Raw genomic sequence first — 19,088 nt, forward strand, 5'->3', positions numbered from 1 at the left:
GTAGATAGGATTAGTAAGGAGGAAGTGAGAGCAGCGATTAAGAGGATGAAGAATGGAAAGTCGGTTGGACCAGATGACATACCTGTAAAAGCATAGAGATTTTTAGAAGAGATGGCAGTGGAGTTTTTATCCAGATTGTTTAACAAGATTCTGGAAGGTGGGCGGATGCCTGAGGAATGGAGAAGGAGTGTGCTGGTACCGATCTTTAAGCATAAGGGAGATTTACAGACCTGCAGTAACTACAGGGAAATTAAGTTGATCAGTCACACCATGAAGTTATGGGAAAGAGTAGTGGAATCCAGGCTGAGAGAAGAGGTGACCATCTGTGAGCAACAGTATGGTTTTATGCCGAGGAAGAGCACCACAAATGCCTTATTTGCTTTGAGGATGTTGATGGAGAAGTACAGAGAAGGACAGAAGGAATTGCATTGTGTATTTGTGGATTTAGCGTACGACAGGGTGCCGAGATTTATTTGTGGAAAGCGTACGACAGGGTGCCAAGAGAGGAGCTGTGGTACTGTATGAGGAAGTCAGGTGTGTCAGAGAAGTATGTGATGGTGGTGCAGGACATGTATGAGGACTGTGTGACAGCAGTGAAGTGTGCAGTAGGAACAATAGACTGGTTCAGGGTGAGGGTTGGACTAAATCGAGGATCGGCCCTGAGCCCTTTCCTGTTTGCAGAGGTGATGGACAGGTTGACGGATGAGGTCAGACAGGAGTCTCCCTGGACTATGATGTTTGCGGATGATATTGTGATTAGTGGTGAGAGTAGGGAGCAGGTGGAGAAGATCCTGGAGAGGTGGAGATATGCGCTGGTGAGAAGGGGAATGAAAGTCAGTAGGAGTAAGACAGAGTACATGTGTGTGAATGAGAGAGAGGGCAGTGGAGTGGTATGGTTGCAGGGAGAAGAGGTGGAGAAGGTGGAGGAGTTCAGGTACCTGGGGTCAACAGTGCAAAGTAATGGAGAGTGTGTTAGAGAAGTAAAGAAAAGAGTGCAGGCAGGGTGGAGTGGGTGGAGAATAGTGATTTGTGATAGTAGGGTATCTGCAAGAATGAAAGGGAAAGTTTATAGGACTGTGGTGAGACCTGTGATGTTGTATGGATTAGAGACAGTGGCATTGAGTAGAAGAAAGGAGGTGGAGCTGGAGGTAGCAGAGCTGAAGATGTTAAGGTTTTCGTTGGGAGTGACGAGGATGGACAAGATTAGAAATGAGTTTATTAGAGGGACAGCGCATGTAGGATGTTTTGGTGACAAGGTAAGGGAGGCAGGTTGAGATCGTTTGGACATGTGCAGAGGAGGGACTTGAATTATATTGGTAGAAGAATGCTGAGGATGGAGCCACCAGGTAGGAGGAAAAGAGGAAGGCCAAGGAGGAGGTTAATGGATGTGGTGAGGGAAGACATGCAGGTAGTTGGTGTGAAAAAGGCAGATGTAGAGGACAGGGTGGTATGGAAACGGATGATCCTCTGTGGCAACCCCTAATGGGAGCAGCCAAAAGAAGAAGAAGCATGAGCCACGTCTGATATCCTGACGCTGTAGACTCATTTAATCACCTGGTTTAATTCAGGTCTCAGTGAGTGGTGAGAGATTATTATCTGTGATCATCTCATTTACAATCAGTGCTTTGGGTGCAAGTAATCTAATGTTTAAATGACCAAACTTTAGAACTTTTTGTGTTTGCTTAGCTGGCATTTTTCAGTTTTAACTGCAATAAGATTATTTCTGGAAAATTACCAGTCAGATTATGTGAAGTATCCTAGAGATGTTGTCTGATAGCACTGCTGCTCCAACTCTGCTGTTGTGCAGGCCATCAGGGCGGAAGAACCTAGGACGCTCCCAGAAACAGTTCCAGTTATTAACAAAGAAGTTTGTGCTCTCGACACCATGACTGTAACGATTCATTTAGTGCAAAAAGTCTACTAAACTTCTCAATCCCTCGCTAGTAAGTGGGAAGGGGTCCTGACACTATGATCCTCGTTGTGGGCGATGTGCTGCGTACCGTCTCCACCAGGATCCTGAAATCCCTCTTTAAGATTTTCAGGAACCTGCTCAGTGACATCGAGAGCACGAGCACCAGGAAAACAGCAAGTTTGCACCTTACTTTTGGCTCTGGTAGCGCGGACATGCCGGACGATGGAATCTCCAAGAATCATGGTATCGCGTTCCGTCTCGCGGAGAGGGGTGAAGCGGTTCTCTGTCGAGATCTCGAAGGCCGGTGGTGGTGGCGGTGGAGATGTCCTCGACCGGGGCTTGGCTCACGTCTTCCACTGCTGCAGCATCCAGGGTCCGTGGTGCCCCTGTGCCGGAGTGAACAATACCTGGGCGGGCCATGTTGTAGGTGCACTGGGCCTGGGCAGGGGGACACACGGATTTGAGGTGCTGGGAGCATTAGGTTCAACCTGGGAATTTACCTGGGACGAGTGAGCGTCCGCCCGAGATGTTTTCAGTGCCGCTTTCCGCTCTTGCAGCTGGGCATGCTTTACATGCAGGTCATGAATCTGTTTCTCCAAAGCCTCCAGCTCCACCGCTTGCAACTTGAACGAGTTCTCACATGTGCTCAAAGGCGGATACACAACCGTTAGTGCTTATAATCGCGAACAGAGTTTAGATATAGTGTGAGGCAATGAATGTAGTCAACACTTGTGTTAGTCGAGCTAACGAGTTACAGACACAAGTCTGACACAATAGGGCAGAGAGACTCGGATGATCTTCTCAGCTGTCCTCACTATCCTCTGTAGGGTCTTGTGATCTGAGACGGTACAGTTCCCAAACCAGGCAGTGATGCAGCTGTTCAGGATGCTCTCAATGGTCCCTCTGTAGAACATGATCAGGATGGGGAAGGGAGGTGGGCTTTCCTCAGCCTTTTTAGGAAGTAGAGACGCTGCTGGAGCTGGTGTTAAGTGACCAGGTGAAGTTCTCCGCCAAGTGAACACCAAAAAATGTGGTGCTTTTGATGATCTCCACGGAGGATACATTGATAATCAGTGGAGAATGGCTGTTCTGTGTGCTCCTGAAGTCAACAACCATCTTTTTAGTTTTGTCTACATTCAGAGACAACTGTACAACTATACATCATTCTAAAGCTGTGAGCCTCAAGCACGAAAGATTTTAGATCACTGTTTTTCAATGGAAAATGTATAACGAATGTATTTGCTGAATGTGTGTAAGCAGTACACACAAGCAACATGGAAAAAAACTGCACTGATTATTATTGTAATAACGAGTCACAAACACATCCACTGCTGCTGATCCTGGTTTATTAGGAAACATGAGGCTCCACTGAACAACATACTGTAGAGCAATTTTGCTCCAACCAAACAATAGTGTTGTCATTTAGATTGTTATTCTTTTGTTTACGTCACAGAACTTTGGCTGGTGTTTTATTTGTATATATTTTGGGATAACTTTCGCATAAAAAAACGACATCCTACTGGTAAAAAAACAAATATGGCTGATAAAATATTGTGTTACAAAACGCTTGAGACCACAAAATAAAAAATATTAAAATAATATTAAAAGTAATATTGGTTGAGTCTTCAATATAGGCAGGTGCCATGACCTTTTTTATTCTGTAATAGGTCCATTAAAGGTCATTTTAAACCTTTTATTTCCAGCCAGTAGCATTATGGAAACGAAATGACTGATAGAAAATGTAGCCTTTGAGTGCAGGATTCTAACGATATATGGGAGGATTTTATTCCCCAAGTGCGAGTCTTATTTTTATTACTCTGTACAAACTCTTAGTGGTCGAAGCAGCATTCGGTGACAAACCAGGAAGTGATGCAGCTCTCAGTTCACCACAAACAGCTGTTTATAGCACGTGCTAACTGGACTTTGCTTACAAAGCATTGCTTATGGACAGTCAAAAAAATAGTTTTATCGGAGATTTGCAAAAAAAAAAAAGTAGTGATGTGGAAAATATTCTTTGGGGTGGAGTAACAACAGAGACTTAGAGATCTGCATGGGGATTCTATTTTACATCTGTAAGTTACAAAATATCTCCCGTGTGTGTGTGTGTGTGTGTGTGAATTGTTGGGATTGGAATGATCGCACATCAATATGAATGGTCATGACTGTAAAACAAGAGCTTGTCTGCTACCTGGTTATCAATATGAATGTTAACTCAATATCCAAACATGTAGAACAAAAGCCTTTACTGGTCAGCAGGTCATTTCTATGCAGACTGTATGAATAGAGTATGAATGAACACCTTAGTTTAGCAGGTGTCTCTCAAACAGGGGGAGGAGAAAAGGATCAGACACAGTCTCAGATAAATGTTTGGTAGGAATCTTATTTGTAATGAAAGTCTTTATAGAATTTAAAATAGAAACTCATGAGACATGTGGCTTTTAGCCCAGTACTTTTCTGGATTGCTCCAGAACTGATTTCATATATTTATATATAAAATAAAAAAATGTTCACCGCAGGAAATGTAAATCCATGGCACTTCATCATCTATAACTTAATATATTTTTAAGCAATATCAACTTTCAACGTTTTTTTTTTATATTTAAATTGTGTGTGTAGCATATTTTTATCAGGAACTGTTAACATTTAAAGTTAGGAAGGGCATTTTCAGCCATGGGTCTCAAAATCTGTGCCAAAGGCTAACAGGTTAAAGACTATAATCACACTCTTGATGTCACCCAAATGAGGATGAGGTTCCAATTTTTAATCTGGTTCCCCGCAAGGTTTCTTCCTCATAACATCTAAGGAGTTTTTTCTTGCTACAGTCGCCATGGTGATCATCAGGGATAAGCACATACAATTCACTTTAACTTTTAAATTCTGTAAAGCCACTTAACACAATGTCCATTGTGAAAAGCGCTATAGAAATAACCTTGACTAAATAAACTTGACTTGACTTGACTAAGGTCTTTCAGTCAGAAAGTCCGGGATCCAGTTGCAGAGGAAGGTGTTTAGGCTTCTCAATCAGGTGCTGAGGGATGATTATGTTAAATGCTGAACTGAAGTCTATGAACAGCATTCGTCCTTATGACAGCATTCGTCCTCATGAGTCCTTATTGTCCGGGTGGGTGAGGGCCAGATGGAGAGTCGTGGAGATGGCATCATCTGTGGAACGGTTTGGATGATACCCAAACTGCATGGGGTCCAGTGAGGGTGGAAGCTGGGTCTTGATTTGCCTAATGACGAGCCTTTCGAAGCACTTCATCACTTTGGGTGTGAGTGCAACAGGATGATAGTCATTGAGGCAGGAGACTGTAGACTTTTTCAGAACGGGGACAATGTGAGTTGTCTTGAGGCACATTGAAACAACGTTGCTGCTAGGGAGATGTTGAAGATGCCAGTAAAGACTGTTCTGTTCATTCCTTTAGCACTCTGCCATGAATGTTGTCTGGTCTAGCAGACTTCCGTGAGTTAACTCTGCATAGTTCAACTGTGGATAGACAGAGCACCTGGTCATTAAGAGGGGGTGGTCTTCCTCGCCTCTACGTTGTTCTGCACCTCAAACCAGGTGTAGAAGTCGTTCAGCGCATCTGGAAGGGAGGTAAACTTTTCCTGTAGTTTGTGATCGCCTGGATGCCCTGCCACATGCGCCGGGTGTCTCCTCTGTCCTGGAAGTGGCTGTGGAAGTGGCACAGGACAGTTTGGCCTTTGCTGTTCATAAGTACATCTTATCCTCTGCTTTGAAGGTGGAGTCTCTTTGTTTCAGCAGGGCACACACTTTTGCAGTCATCCATGGCTTCTGGTTGGAGCGTGTAGTGATGGTCTTGGAGATGTTCATGTCATCAACCAACTTGCTGATGTAGCTGGTCACTGTTGATGTGTACTCCTCCAAGTTGATGGAATCGCCATTGATTGCACGATACGTGCCGGGGATGTTTGTGTAAACAAGATCCAGCATGTTCACTCCTCCTCAAAGTTCACATGCTGATGGAGTTTAGGGAGCACAGTCCTAAGCATCCAAGCATCCTCTGTCTAATGTCCTTTACACACTCCTTAACATTGTTAAGCTGATCTCTCTCATCTGGATTTGCTAAAATATACATCTGTGTATCATTAGCATATTTCACCCAGAGGCAGCAGATATAAAGAGACTGTCTACTGGGTTATTTATTAAATAGTTTGGATTTATTTTAAATGTCTGGATTTTCTGCTTTTCTGTTATCAGCTCACAGCCTACACACAACACACCTAACCCCCAAACAATTCCCTCCAGCCCCCACTTCAACCACTAAACACTGCCCGTTAGAGAAGCCCAGGTGAGAATGGAGCTCAGAAACATCAAAGCAAGAAAAGCTGTGGGCCCAGCCGGCATCAGCTCCAGGCTCCTTAAGACCTGTGCAGACCAGCTGTGTGCTGGGCTTGAAGCTGGGGAAGGTGCCACAGCTATGGAAAACATAATGTGTGGTGCCAGTACCAAAAACTTTGCGTCTCAAAAGACTTTGGGGACTGCAGACCAGTAGCACTGACCTCACATTTGATAAAGACCATCAACACTGCAGACTTAATGTTCAGCTCAGCAACCATGACACCTGCAGAATTTCTCTGATGACTCTGCCATCGTCGGTCTGATCACGGATGATGATGACTGGGAGTACAGAAGACTGATCCAGAACCTTGTGGACTGGTGCCAACGGAGCCGCCTTCAGATAAATGCTGTAGTGGATTTCCGCAGGTACAAATAAACTTTCTTATTACCAGTGAACATTCAGGGAAAGGACATTGTGAGAGTGGACTCTTACAAATACCTGGGTGTTCATCTGAACAGCAAACTGGAGTGGACAGACAACACTGAGGCAATGTGTAAGAAAGGGCAGAGCAGACTCTTTCTGCTGAGGAGATGAAGGTCTTTTGGAGTGCAGGGAGAGCTACTGAAGAATTTATTTCACTCTGTGGTGGCCTCAGCCATCTTCTATGGTGTGGTCTGCTGGTACAGCTGCATCTCTCCTGCAGACAGGAAGAGACTGGACACTGTACAGGAGGTGGAAGAAGGAGGATGGGAGCTAAACTATCATCATTACTGCAAAATGACTCTCAACCCCTGTATGAAACAGTTTATTCTCTGAGCAGCTCCTTCAGTGACACACTGTTACATCCTGAGTGTCTGAAGGAGCGAAACAGAAGATCTTTTCTCACTGCTGCTATTAGACTTTACAATCAGAGCTGCTCAGTGAACCAGTCACCAAAATACACACTGTTATTACTGTTTAACTGCAATAACAACAATAAAAATGTTTTTTAAACAAGTGCAATAACAATCATTTAAAACCGTGCAATATGTCTGATAGCGTAACTATTCATGGTCTACTTTCTGACATTTGTTCACTGAAGTTTCTGTAGACTTTTTATATCCATTTTTATGGATTTATTGATTTAGAAAAATGTTGTGTTGCCTTTAAAACCTAATTAGAGTTGATCAGCTGAAACTTTTTTTGTCTGAACCCCACCCCCCAACCCCCTGTTATAGGTGGCCTGGCACTGGCTCTTGTACAGTTTTTTTATGTGAAGTATTTGGTGTTGTTTGGTGTTGCATCTCTGCTGATGAAGTTAGATGGTGTTGAGCCCCCTCCTCTGCCCCGCTGTGTGAGCACCATGTATAGCTTCCAAGGGATGTGGAGGTGAGACACACACACACAAACACACACTTTCTCTCTCTTTTGATTTCACTTTTATTGTACTTTATTGACGTGACTGAATGCGATGTTGCTGAAATGTGAATATTAGAGGAACACAGAGAGAATGTGGGGGGACAGGTGGGCTGTGTGTGTGACTGGGTGGGTGTCAAAATGGGTGGAGATTGCACCTGTTTAGATGTGGTTCTTAGTTGGTTGAAATAAAAACCTGCACCCAAACCACACCGGCCCTGAGTGGGAAAGACTGGACTCCCTGATCTAGTACCTGTGGTAACCTGCAGGGGGCAGAGCCACTTCTCATTTACACTGCTCCTTCAGCTCCGAGATCTACTTCACACACATGCACGCACACATGCATACGCACACACACACACACACACACGGCTGCTGTTTTGAATCTGGCGTGTTGCAGCAGCTGCACCTCTTCAGTCTTCAGCAACTCTTCAGCAACTCTTCTGTCTTTTCTCTCCAGAGAAAACAAGCTTTAAAGTTTCATTAGAGGACTGCAGTAAAGCTTCCAACTTCTTCAATCTTACATTCCAGTGCTCATGTTAGTTCTCACTCTCCAGTGTTCTGTAGTGTTTAAAGACTATAATCACACTCTTGATGTCACCCAAATGAGAATTAGGTTCTGCTTTTGAGTCTGGTTCCTCTCAAGGTTTTAAACACCAGTATACTTAATATATATAAAAGCTGGAAGTTGAAGGCGTGATGATAAATGTCATCAGTGCTTATGCTCCACAAGTGGGTTGTGAGATGGAGGAGAAGGAACAATTATGAAGTGAGATAGATGAAGTGGTAGAAGGTGAACCTGGGAATGAAAGATTGGTGAGTGGGGCAATGTTACAACATATGTTGTGTGTTCAGGAGAACAAGGGGAAAGGGGGTAAGGCCAGGAATATTGGAGGGTGGTTTAAACTGTGTGTGTTAGGGAGTATTTTGAGCAATTAATGGATGAAGAAAATGAAAGAGAGAGAAGGTTGGATGGTGTGGCGATGGTGAAGCAGGATGTGGATAGGATTAGTAAGGAGGAAGTGAGCGCAGCGATTAAGAGGATGAAGAGTGGAAAGTCAGTTGGACCAGATGACATACCGGTAGAAGCATGGAGATGTTTAGGAGAGATGCAGTGGAGTTTTTAACCAGACTGTTCAACAAGATTTTGGAAGGTGAGAAGATGCCTGAGGAATGGAGAAGGAGTGTGCTGGTACTGATCTTTAAGAATAAAGGAGATGTGCAGACCTGCAGTAACTACAGGGGCCAGGTGTGACAGAGGAGCTAAAGGTAATGCCTGCGGTATGTTACGTTGAAGATTGTGCAGGAGGAAAGCAGGAGAATTGCAGAAGTTCTGCTCTCAGACTTTAGTTGTGTTTCCTGCAGTTAAAGGTGAAATGTAAATCCATCCCTAACATGATGTTGACTCTGGAAAACCCAGGAGATTAACTTTGGGAGCGTAGCCACCTATGTGCTGTGTCTGTTTCTTAATTTTATTCCTCAGGTGAGGAAGGGAAGACATGTTTCCTGCCTCACTGATGTGTTGTGGTTTGTTACACACCCGTGTACTCCTCCCTCAGGACTCATCACTCTTTCTCTCACTCTTTACCTCCTTTATATTTATACACAATAAATGTATCTACTGCTCAGCATGCTAACGCTCTGGTGTGCTAATAAAACACACTGCATCACCTGACCTAAAGCTCTGCCCCTTCAGCCTCCAAAACAAAAGTGTTTTGTACAGTGGTGTGTTATATGGTGTTGTGTGTTATATTGTGTAATGTTAATGTTGTGTGTTACACTGTGAAGCTATGCTGTTACATGACACTCCATCTAAATTCTGCATTCTGATTGGTCAGAATGTGGTGATTAATTATCTGAAAGTGCAGCGTTATAATAATATATTCACTCTAATATATTATGGTTTCCATAGTAACGCCTTATCTCAGGGACAAGTACAGAACACACTCCTCTGATGCAAGAGTTAAAAACCATGTATATAGAAGTCTTCAGTGTCAGAGCTTAGGAACATTAATTCTCATGAAGTTTTTGATGTTGTTTTAATAGCATTTTCTAACATCTCTATATCTATATTTATAACTCATCACCTCTTCCATGTCTTCACACTGTACACTGTCTTAGAGCGGAGCTACAGAAATAAATTAATTCTGCAATCTAAATTACGTATTTATAATTTGATCTGTAATGAGTCAGTCAGAGGTGAGGGTGTGAGGGGAAAACGTCCTGAGATGACATGAGGAGGAGCCTTGAAAGGAACTCACCTGTAAAGGGAACTCATCTACACTGGATTATAAATAATTACTTTTGCATGATTGTGTCCTGCACCCTCATGCCATGCTCAGTGTTTTGGAACTATCTTCAGTTAGAGCTCAAAGCTGATTGTAGGTTTCAGTAAAGTAAAGTTCCACTGTATGCTGAATAAGACATGAGCAAACTTTCCCCTTTCACTATTAAAGGTACCAATAAATAACCTGCACCTTTTAAGTGAAGTAGCAGCACAAGAACATTCAGTGCTTCATGCATCAGTAGTAGTGTTTTTTAATCAATGGGAGATTTGATTCTTCTTATTTTTTTCGACTTCTCCCATTAGGGGTCTCCACAGTGGATCATCCGTCTCCATACCCCCCTGTCCTCTACATCTGCCTCTTTCATACCAACTACCTGCATGTCTTCCCTCACCACATCCATGAACCTCCTCCTTGGTCTTCCTCTTTTCCTCTTTCCTGGTGTCTCCATCCTCAGCATTCTCCTACTGATATACCCCATGTCCCTCCTCTGCACATGTCCAAACCATCTCAATCTCACCTCCCTCACCTTGTCTCCAAAACATCCTACATGCGCTGTCCCTCTAATAAACTCATTTCTAATCCTGTCCATCGTCGTCACTCCCAACAAACATCTCAACATCTTAATAGGAGATTTGATTTAGAAGAAAAAAGGAAAAATACAACAGATGGAAGCAAAAGCACTGAAATGAATGAGGAAAGATGTGAGTTTCATTGCAGACACGGATAAGAACATTTTGTCATGTGAACAGTGAACAGTCAGGAGTCTTCAGGGAGCTCGCTGTAAAACCATAAAGCTATTGTATAGAGAAGAACTGTGTGTGTGATGATTAAGGGTGCACTTACTTTTCATCATATAGAGTATCTCCAGGTGATAAAAATAAAATACGATAAAGAATGTAAATGTTCTAATCAAATATTATTTTCCACTTTCAGGCAGTTTGATGTGGGACTTTACAGATGGCTCATCAGGTATATGTGTGTGTGTGTGTGTGTGTGTGTGTGTGTGTGTGTGTGTGTGTGTGTGTGTGTGTGTGTGTGTGTTTCTATTGGTCTGTGTCTGTGTGTGATGTAATGTGATGTAATATGTGTGTGTCTCTGCTCCTTGGTAAAGCCAATCTTATGTAAAAAAAAAAAATGTGTGTGTGTGTGTATGTGTGTGAGTGAACATGTACTGTAATTTCCGGACTATTAAGTGCACCCAAATACAAGCCGCACCCACTGAATTTGACAAAGATTTTTATTTTTAATATAAATAAGCCGCACCTGTCTATAAACCTGTCTACACTGAAACTAATGAACTTTACACAGGCTTTAATGAAAGACAGTGTCTGTTACACGGTGTAACGGGTAAAATATGTTGTGGCTCCTTTAAGAGCAGAGCGGCATTTTGGGAATAGCCTGACGCTGCATTTTTTCCAGTATTACTGCATGTGTGGAGACTGAGGAATATGTCCTTATTATTTTCTGATGCTCATTTCTAAGTTTCTTTGACCTACCCATAACGCTGTTGCCAAGAAAAATAAAAAAGCACGAGTTTTGTAAAGCTGTCTGTGCTTATATGATTTCTGTTGTAACTGGAGTTAGCGAGCTCTCCCTTCACCCAGACTCAACACGTTACAATGGCTTGTATCTAAACAGTAGCCGACCAAGAAAGTCATTGTTCACTGTCTTCCTCCTTCCTTTCACAACTATTTCTCTCGGGAGTTTATCTTTTGGCATTGTCGTGCATTTAAAAAAAACGTTTTTCTCCCGATGCCGTGCAGCTCAGAACACGGTTGAGGTGCGTTTTTTTGTTTCCATTTGGAAATTTCATTGGTCTAATGTTCTGGGGTTCAGTTTTTGGTTTAAAGTTTGTGAAACCGGGAAAAACCCAGGAAAAATCCATAAATTAGCTTCGTTGTTTAAGCCACGGAGTTCAAAACGTGGGAAAAAAGTAGTGGCTTATAGTCCGAAAAATAAGGTACATTCAAAGTGAAGCTGTGATGAGGCACACACTCATTTGTGTCCATGGCTTTTATACAGAAATTAAATTTATCCAAAAATGCAAATGAGCATGAAATATTCAAAATGAGTTTGTGTTCTCTCTTTCTCTCAGTTTTTATCGCTCCATCATCATCCTCACATTTTTCTGTTGAATTATTTTTTTATAATTTTACACTTTCTTATGCAGACAAAATATTAAACGAGATTCTAAACTGTGTGTGTGTGTGTGTGTGTGTGTGTGTGTGTGTGTGCACTATTTACTAAAATAATGCTAGCGTTTATTAGATGCACTCAGACAGGACCACGGTGACCCAGTCAATAATTCCCCCCTGTCTCACTCTTACTCAGAGCTCACACTCCATCACTCCTCCTCTCTATCTCTCCTCATCTCCCTCTCTCTTCCTCCTCCTCTTTAGATCTCGGTGATTGAGGATGTTGATTCTCTCGCTTTAACTGTCACTTACCTCTTCTGTTTAGAGGTGTGGAGAAGAACAGCGACCTTATCTACATAATCTGTGTGTGTGTGTGTGTGTGTGTGTGTGTGTGTGTGTGTGTGTGTGTCTGTTAAAGTGCAGTTGGAGTGTTGTTAATGTGCTTATTAATGCACTGTAATTGTGTTCAGGATGTGGAATTGTGTGAGAGGATCCTGACTCACCCCCACACTCTTGAACAAGCCACACACACCCACACACACACACACACACACACACACATATATATATATATATATATATATATATATATATATATATATATATATATATATTATATAGATTCAGTTCAATTTTATTTGTGTAGTGTTTTAACAGTGGACACTTCACTTCTCAGAGCAGCTTCACAGATAAATAGATAAATATAAAGACAAGAAATATAGTAAATATAAAAATAGAATTATATTAATTATAAAAAATGTTGAATGTACAATTTACTTCTTGTGATTTAATCCCGAATGATCCAGTGGTTACTGGGGTGAAGGAAAAAAATAAGAAACCTTTAGAAGAACCAGACTCAAGACGGAATTGTTATTCATTACAGTTCCATCATTGTTGTGGTGTTCTGATCACTACTGGAGACTCGAGTGTAAAATGGTTCATGGTGATTGTAGTTTTTTTTTTTTTTTATCACAATTCAAATCCATCTTCATGGTTATGGAGTTTAACCTCTTCAAGAACCTCATGGATTTTTAAACTGTTCATTTGGAACCTCCTCAGCAGGAAAGAGAGCTCTCCAATTCATCTCTCCATCCAGAGGTAGAACGTCAGGATAAATCAGACAGGACAAGACAGAATAAAGGGACAGGAACACTGGTACCTCAGGAGCATGTTTAACTCAACACAGAGAGACTAAATAAATATGTGTTCAGCCTCGACTTGAACACTGAGACTGTGTCTGAGTCCCGAACACTGATTGGAAGGTTGTTCCATAACTGTGGGGTTTATAAGAGAAAGATCTGCCCCCTGCTGGAGTCTTCATTATTATGAGGAACCAACAAATAGCCTGCACCTTTTGATCTAAGTAGGTGTGGAGGATCATACCGGTACAGAAGTTCACTCAGATACTGTGGCGTGAGAGCGTTAAGTGTTTTATACGTCAGTAGTAGTATTTTATAATCAGTGTGAGATGTAATTGGGAGCGGTGTAGATGATTAAAACAGGGCTGATGTGATCATATTTTCTATTTTAGCAGTATTTCTAAGGTAAATCTAATTCTAAGGCGATCCTGGTAATGTTGGTAACTCAAAGGAAAGACCAAAAAAACAAACTTTAAAAAAACTTTGGCCTGAGCCTATAATATTAAATGTCCATGGACTTGTGCTGTAATTATCTACAGTCTGCTACAATGCGCTCAGGACCACAGTTCTGCATGTAAATGGTCTTCACTGAACACTTTATAAGCTGTTAAGGGTCTCTCAACATTTCTTCATCATGAAGTCTCATGGAGCTTTTCCGTCTCCACAGTCACCACTGGATCACTCATTAGGGAGAAACTTTGCAGGAATACATTAATAGAGACTGATTTATTATCCTAAAATCTGTGATTTATTTGTTGCTGTAAAGCTTTTAGGGTTGAAGAGCACTGCTCCCCAAAATTCACCAAATCATTCTTTAGAAATTTGTGTGTGTGTGTGTGTGTGTGTGTGTGTGTGTGTGTGTGTGTGTGTGTAGGTATGTGTACATTCCTTTAGGTGGGTCTCAACATGGGCTTTTCCAGAAGCTTATCTCCATGGCGATGGCGTTCAGCTTTGTGTGCTTGTGGCATGGTTGCCATGACTACTTGCAATGCTGGGCCCTGCTGAACTGGGTGTGTGTGTTCACAGAGATCAGCATCACACATTTCCTCTGCTGGCCTCCTCTTCATCACACTGTTGTGAGTAAACACTCAGGGGTGTGTGTGTGTGTGTGTGTGTGTGTGTGTGTGTGTGTGTGTGTGTGTGTGTGTGTGTGTGTGTGTGTGTGTGTGTGATGAATCTGTATTTAACAGTACACACCTAAGTAAAAAAACAACAATACAAAAATATGAATCTCTCTCACAGCTCTGTTTTCTGACTCCACCCATGAGGAGGCGTGGCCTTGCACTTATCTCTGCATTCTCTACAGCTCTGTTAATTCTGTCCAATCTGGTGTTTCTGGGAGGAATTCACGTTGGCCGTGTTTACTGGAGGAGAGTGTTCCTGGAAGGTGCATTTTCTCACTCACACACACACACACACACACACACACACACACACACACACACACACACACACTGACAAATATTGATATTTTAACATTTAATTATTATTATATGATGCACCCTGCGCTACAGACACACTAATGCAGACGCACTAACACAGAAGCACTAACGCGACACAATAATACAGACACACTAACACATGGCACTAACACAGACACTAATGCAAACGCACTAACACAGACACAATAACGCAGATGCACTAACAGACACTAACACAAACACAATAACGCAGACACGCTAACACATGGCACTAACTCAGACACTAACACAGACACACTAACGCAGACACACTAACACATGGCACTAACACATGGCACTAACACAGACACTAACGCAGACGCACTAACACAGACACACTAACGCAGACACACTAACGCAGACACACTAACGCAGACACTAACGCAGATGCACTAGCAGACACACTAACACAGACACAATAACACAGACACTAAAGCAGTTGCACTAACACTAACACAGACACACTAACGCAAACACAATAACTCAGACACTAACGCAGACACACTAACACATGGCACTAACACAGACACTAACGCAGACGCACTAACACAGACACACTAACGCAGACACACTAACGCAGACACTAACGCAGATGCACTAGCAGACACACTAACACAGACACAACACAGACACTAAAGCAGATGCACTAACACTAACACAGACACACTAACGCAAACACAATAACTCAGACACTAACGCAGATGCACTAACAGACACACTAACACAGACACAATAACGCAGACACTAACGCAGATGCACTAGCAGACACACTAACACAGACACAATAACACAGACACTAAAGCAAATGCACTAACACTAACACAAACACACTAACGCAAACACAGTAACTCAGACACTAACACAGATGCACTAACAGACACACTAACAGACACAATAACGCAGACACTAACGCAGATGCACTAACATAGACACAGACACAGACATAATAACGCAGACACACTAACACATGGCACTAACGCAGACACTAACGCAGATGCACTAACAGACACACTAACACTAACACAGACACACTAACACAGACACAATAACGCAGACACACTAACACATGGCACTAACGCAGACACTAACGCAGATGCACTAACAGACACACTAACACTAACACAGACACACTAACACAGACACAATAACGCAGACACACTAACACATGGCATTAACACAGACACTAACACAGATGCACTAACATACACTAAAGCAGACACAAAAACGCAGACACACTAACACAAGGCACTAACACAGACACTAATGCAGATGCTCTAACATAGACAGTAACACAGACACAATAACGCAGACACTAAAGCAGATGCACTAACATAGACAGTAACACAGACACAATAACGCAGACACACTAACACAAGGCACTAAGGCAGAGACACTAACACAGACACACTAGCACATGGCACCGTCAACACCACTGTCAACAAACCTGAGTGAACGTGTGAATGTGAGGAGACGACAGCATACAAATATCCCAGTTCACCAAACACTCTATTTCCATGATCCCTCCAGATCTGCTCCTTTACCTAAGAAAAAATCTACTGATCAAAGGCTTGACTGAATAAATGTGTTTTCAGCCTCGACTTGAACACTGAGACTGTGCCTGAGTCCCGAACACTGATTAGAAGGCTGTTCCATAACTGTGGGGTTTATAAGAGAAACATCTGCCCCCTGCTGGAGTCTTTATTTGAGGAACCAACAGATAGCCAGCACCTACTTCTAAGTAGGCCTGGAGGATCATACTGGTACAGAAGTTCACTCAGATACTGCGGCGTGAAAGCGTTAAGTGCTTTATACGTCAGTAGTAATATTTTATAATCAGTGTGAGATGTAATTGGAAGCAGTGTAGATGATTAAAACAGGGCTGATGTGCTCATATTTCCTAGATCTAGTGAGGACTCTTGCTGCTGCATTCTAAACTAACTAAAGTTTATTTCTGCACTTACTCCAACATCCAGACACTAAAGCGTTACAGTAGTCTAATCTAGATGTTACAAAAGCATCTACTAGTTTTTCTGCATCCTGTAACGACATCATATTTCTAATTTTAGCAATATTTCTTAGGTGAAAGAAGGCGATCCTGGTGATATTATTCACGGGAGCCTCAAACGAAAGACTAGTCTTTGACTGCTGTACACACTGAGTTGAGCAGAAGAAAGTTACCAAGCATCCACTGTCTAATGTCCCTTGCACACTTCTCAACATTGTTAATCTGATCTCTCTCATCTAGATTTGCTGAAATATACAGCTGTGTATCATCAGCATAGCAATGGAAGCGAATACCATGTTTATGAATAATTTCACCAAGAGGCAGCATATATAAAGAGAAAAGCAGTGGGCCTAAGACAGATCCTTGAGGAACACCAAACTTTACCTCAGAGAGTGTGGAGAACTCACCATTTACATCAACAAACTGATAGCGATCAGTGAAATAAGACCTGAGCCAAGAGAGAGCTGTTCCCCTTTATTCCAATAACGTTCTCAAGTCTAGCAAGTAGTATAGTGTGACCTACACTACAGTCGCCCTACACTACAGATCCCCTACACTACAGATCCCCTACACTACATTCAACCTACACTACAGATGCCTTACACTACAGATGATCTACACTACAGGTCAAGAAATGTTCAAGTGCCTGTTGCCATGATGCAGCTCACATTAAGTAGCCAATAACTTTGTAAAAAAAAAAATATAATAAAAAAAAAAAAAAAAAAAATCTGAAGAGCACTCAGACTAAATCTGTCTCCTCTCTCTCTCTCTCTCTCTCTCTCTCTCTCTCTCTCTCTCTCTCACACTCTTTCTTTCTCACTCTACGCTTTCTCTCTCCACCAGGTTGGTTCACCATGGGGGTTCCTGTGCTCGGGTGTCTTTATTGCTTCGCGCAGGTTGGACTGGAAGTGGACAGAAAGAGGAAATGAAGATTGTGTGTACATTTTCATTATGGTTAACCACACAATGCTGTATTGAGACAGGTCTGGTGCAGTGAGATAAGGGGTGGCGGTGTGGTGCAGTGAGATGAGGGTGGTGGTGTGGTGCAGTGAGACAGGTGAGGTAGTGTGGGGCAGTGAAATGGGGGTGGTGGTGTGGTGCAGTGAGACAGGTGAGGTAGTGTGGGGCAGTGAGACAGGTGTGGTGCAGTAACATAGATCTGGTGCAGTGAGACGGGGTGGCGGTGTGGTGCAGTGAGATGAGGGTGGTAGTGTGCAGTGATGGGGTGAGGTGGTGTGGACAATACTGAGGACAATAAAAACAACAGAGGACAATTCTTTGGAAATAGAAGACATGGGGTCAGCAGCAGGAGATAGTGTTAATAATCAGATGGTAAATGACAGTGTAATAACAGATGATGTTACAGAAGAAGCCAGTATGGGCAGTGAACCTGACATGGAGGTAACAGAAATGGACTTGGAAGATGCTACACAGGACAATGAAGATAGCGAATATGAGGAGGAGGAGAGGAAAAACAACAATGTTGGTGCAAAGAAAAAGAACAACAGAACCCCCTCAACATACACACTGGATGAAATTAATAACTTTCTGGAGAATCTGTGGAAGTTTCTGACTACTTTCCGGATCCAGACAAATTCCTTGTATTTACAGCAAAAATACAAAAAAACGCCCCTTTGTGCAACTAAGCAAAAATAAGAGGTTTGTGAGATGAGGGTGGTAGTGTGCAGTGATAGGGTAAGGTGGTGTGCTGCAGTGAGATGGGTGTGGTGCAGTGTGACAGGTGTGGTGTTGTGGTGCACTGAGATGGGGGTAGTAGTGTGCAGTAAAACAGGTGAGGTGGTGTGGTGCAGTGAGACAGGTGTGGTGGTGTGGTGCAGTGAGATAGGTGGGGTGGTAGTGTGCAGTAAAACAGGTGAGGTGGTGTGGTGCAGTGAGACTGGTGTGGTAGTGTGGTGCAGTGAAATGGGGTGGTGTAGTGAGACGTCTGTTGTGCAGTCAGACGGGTGTGGTGGTGTGGTTCAGTGAGATAGAGTGGTGTAGTGAGACGGCTGTGGTGCAGTGAGACGGGTATGGTGAGACAAGTGTGGTGATGATGGTATGATGATGGTGGTGGGGATGATGGTATGGTAATAGTGGTGGTGATGTATGATAATGGTTGTGATGATGATGATGATGATGATGGTGGTGATAATTGTGATTTACAAATGCAATATTGTAAAATTCCCTATTAAACTTTTTATTTCTGAAGAAAACCAATCAGAACTCTATCGCTGTCACTCAGAGGAACCAGAAGATGCTTGCCTTTGCATAAATAATCTTATAGGGTTCTGTGTGTTATTTCACTCTCCTCTCTCTCAGATCTGCTTCCAGTTTTAACTCTAGCTCCCTGCCTCTCTCTCTCTCTCTCTCTCTCTCTCTGTCTCTCTCTCTCTCCCCACTTCTCCCTTTCTCTCTCTCTCTCTCTCTCTCTCTCTCTCTTTCTGGTGCAT

The 19,088-nt window shown here is 42.6% G+C and overlaps 1 protein-coding gene across 6 annotated transcripts in view; it reads left to right on the forward strand.

Annotated features, from left to right (window-relative positions):
* The window catches only part of hhat (hedgehog acyltransferase), a 34,889-nt gene extending 16,034 nt beyond the window's left edge, over nt 1-18,855 (forward strand). For 5 of the 6 annotated variants that reach the window (XM_046855839.1, XM_046855837.1, XM_046855838.1 and 2 more), the window contains 5 exons: nt 7,434-7,584; nt 10,833-10,868; nt 14,048-14,249; nt 14,416-14,560; nt 17,482-18,855. In XM_046855839.1, the coding sequence (XP_046711795.1) occupies nt 7,434-7,584; nt 10,833-10,868; nt 14,048-14,249; nt 14,416-14,560; nt 17,482-17,567 (620 nt within the window). In that variant the 3' untranslated portion in view covers nt 17,568-18,855. The remainder of the gene's footprint in view (nt 1-7,433; nt 7,585-10,832; nt 10,869-14,047; nt 14,250-14,415; nt 14,561-17,481) is intronic. The other variant, XM_046855840.1, reaches the window with a different exon arrangement.
* Nucleotides 18,856-19,088: the final 233 nt, after the last annotated feature.

This window comes from Silurus meridionalis, chromosome 8, assembly GCF_014805685.1.
Source record: "Silurus meridionalis isolate SWU-2019-XX chromosome 8, ASM1480568v1, whole genome shotgun sequence".
Taxonomy (NCBI): Eukaryota; Metazoa; Chordata; class Actinopteri; order Siluriformes; family Siluridae; genus Silurus; species Silurus meridionalis.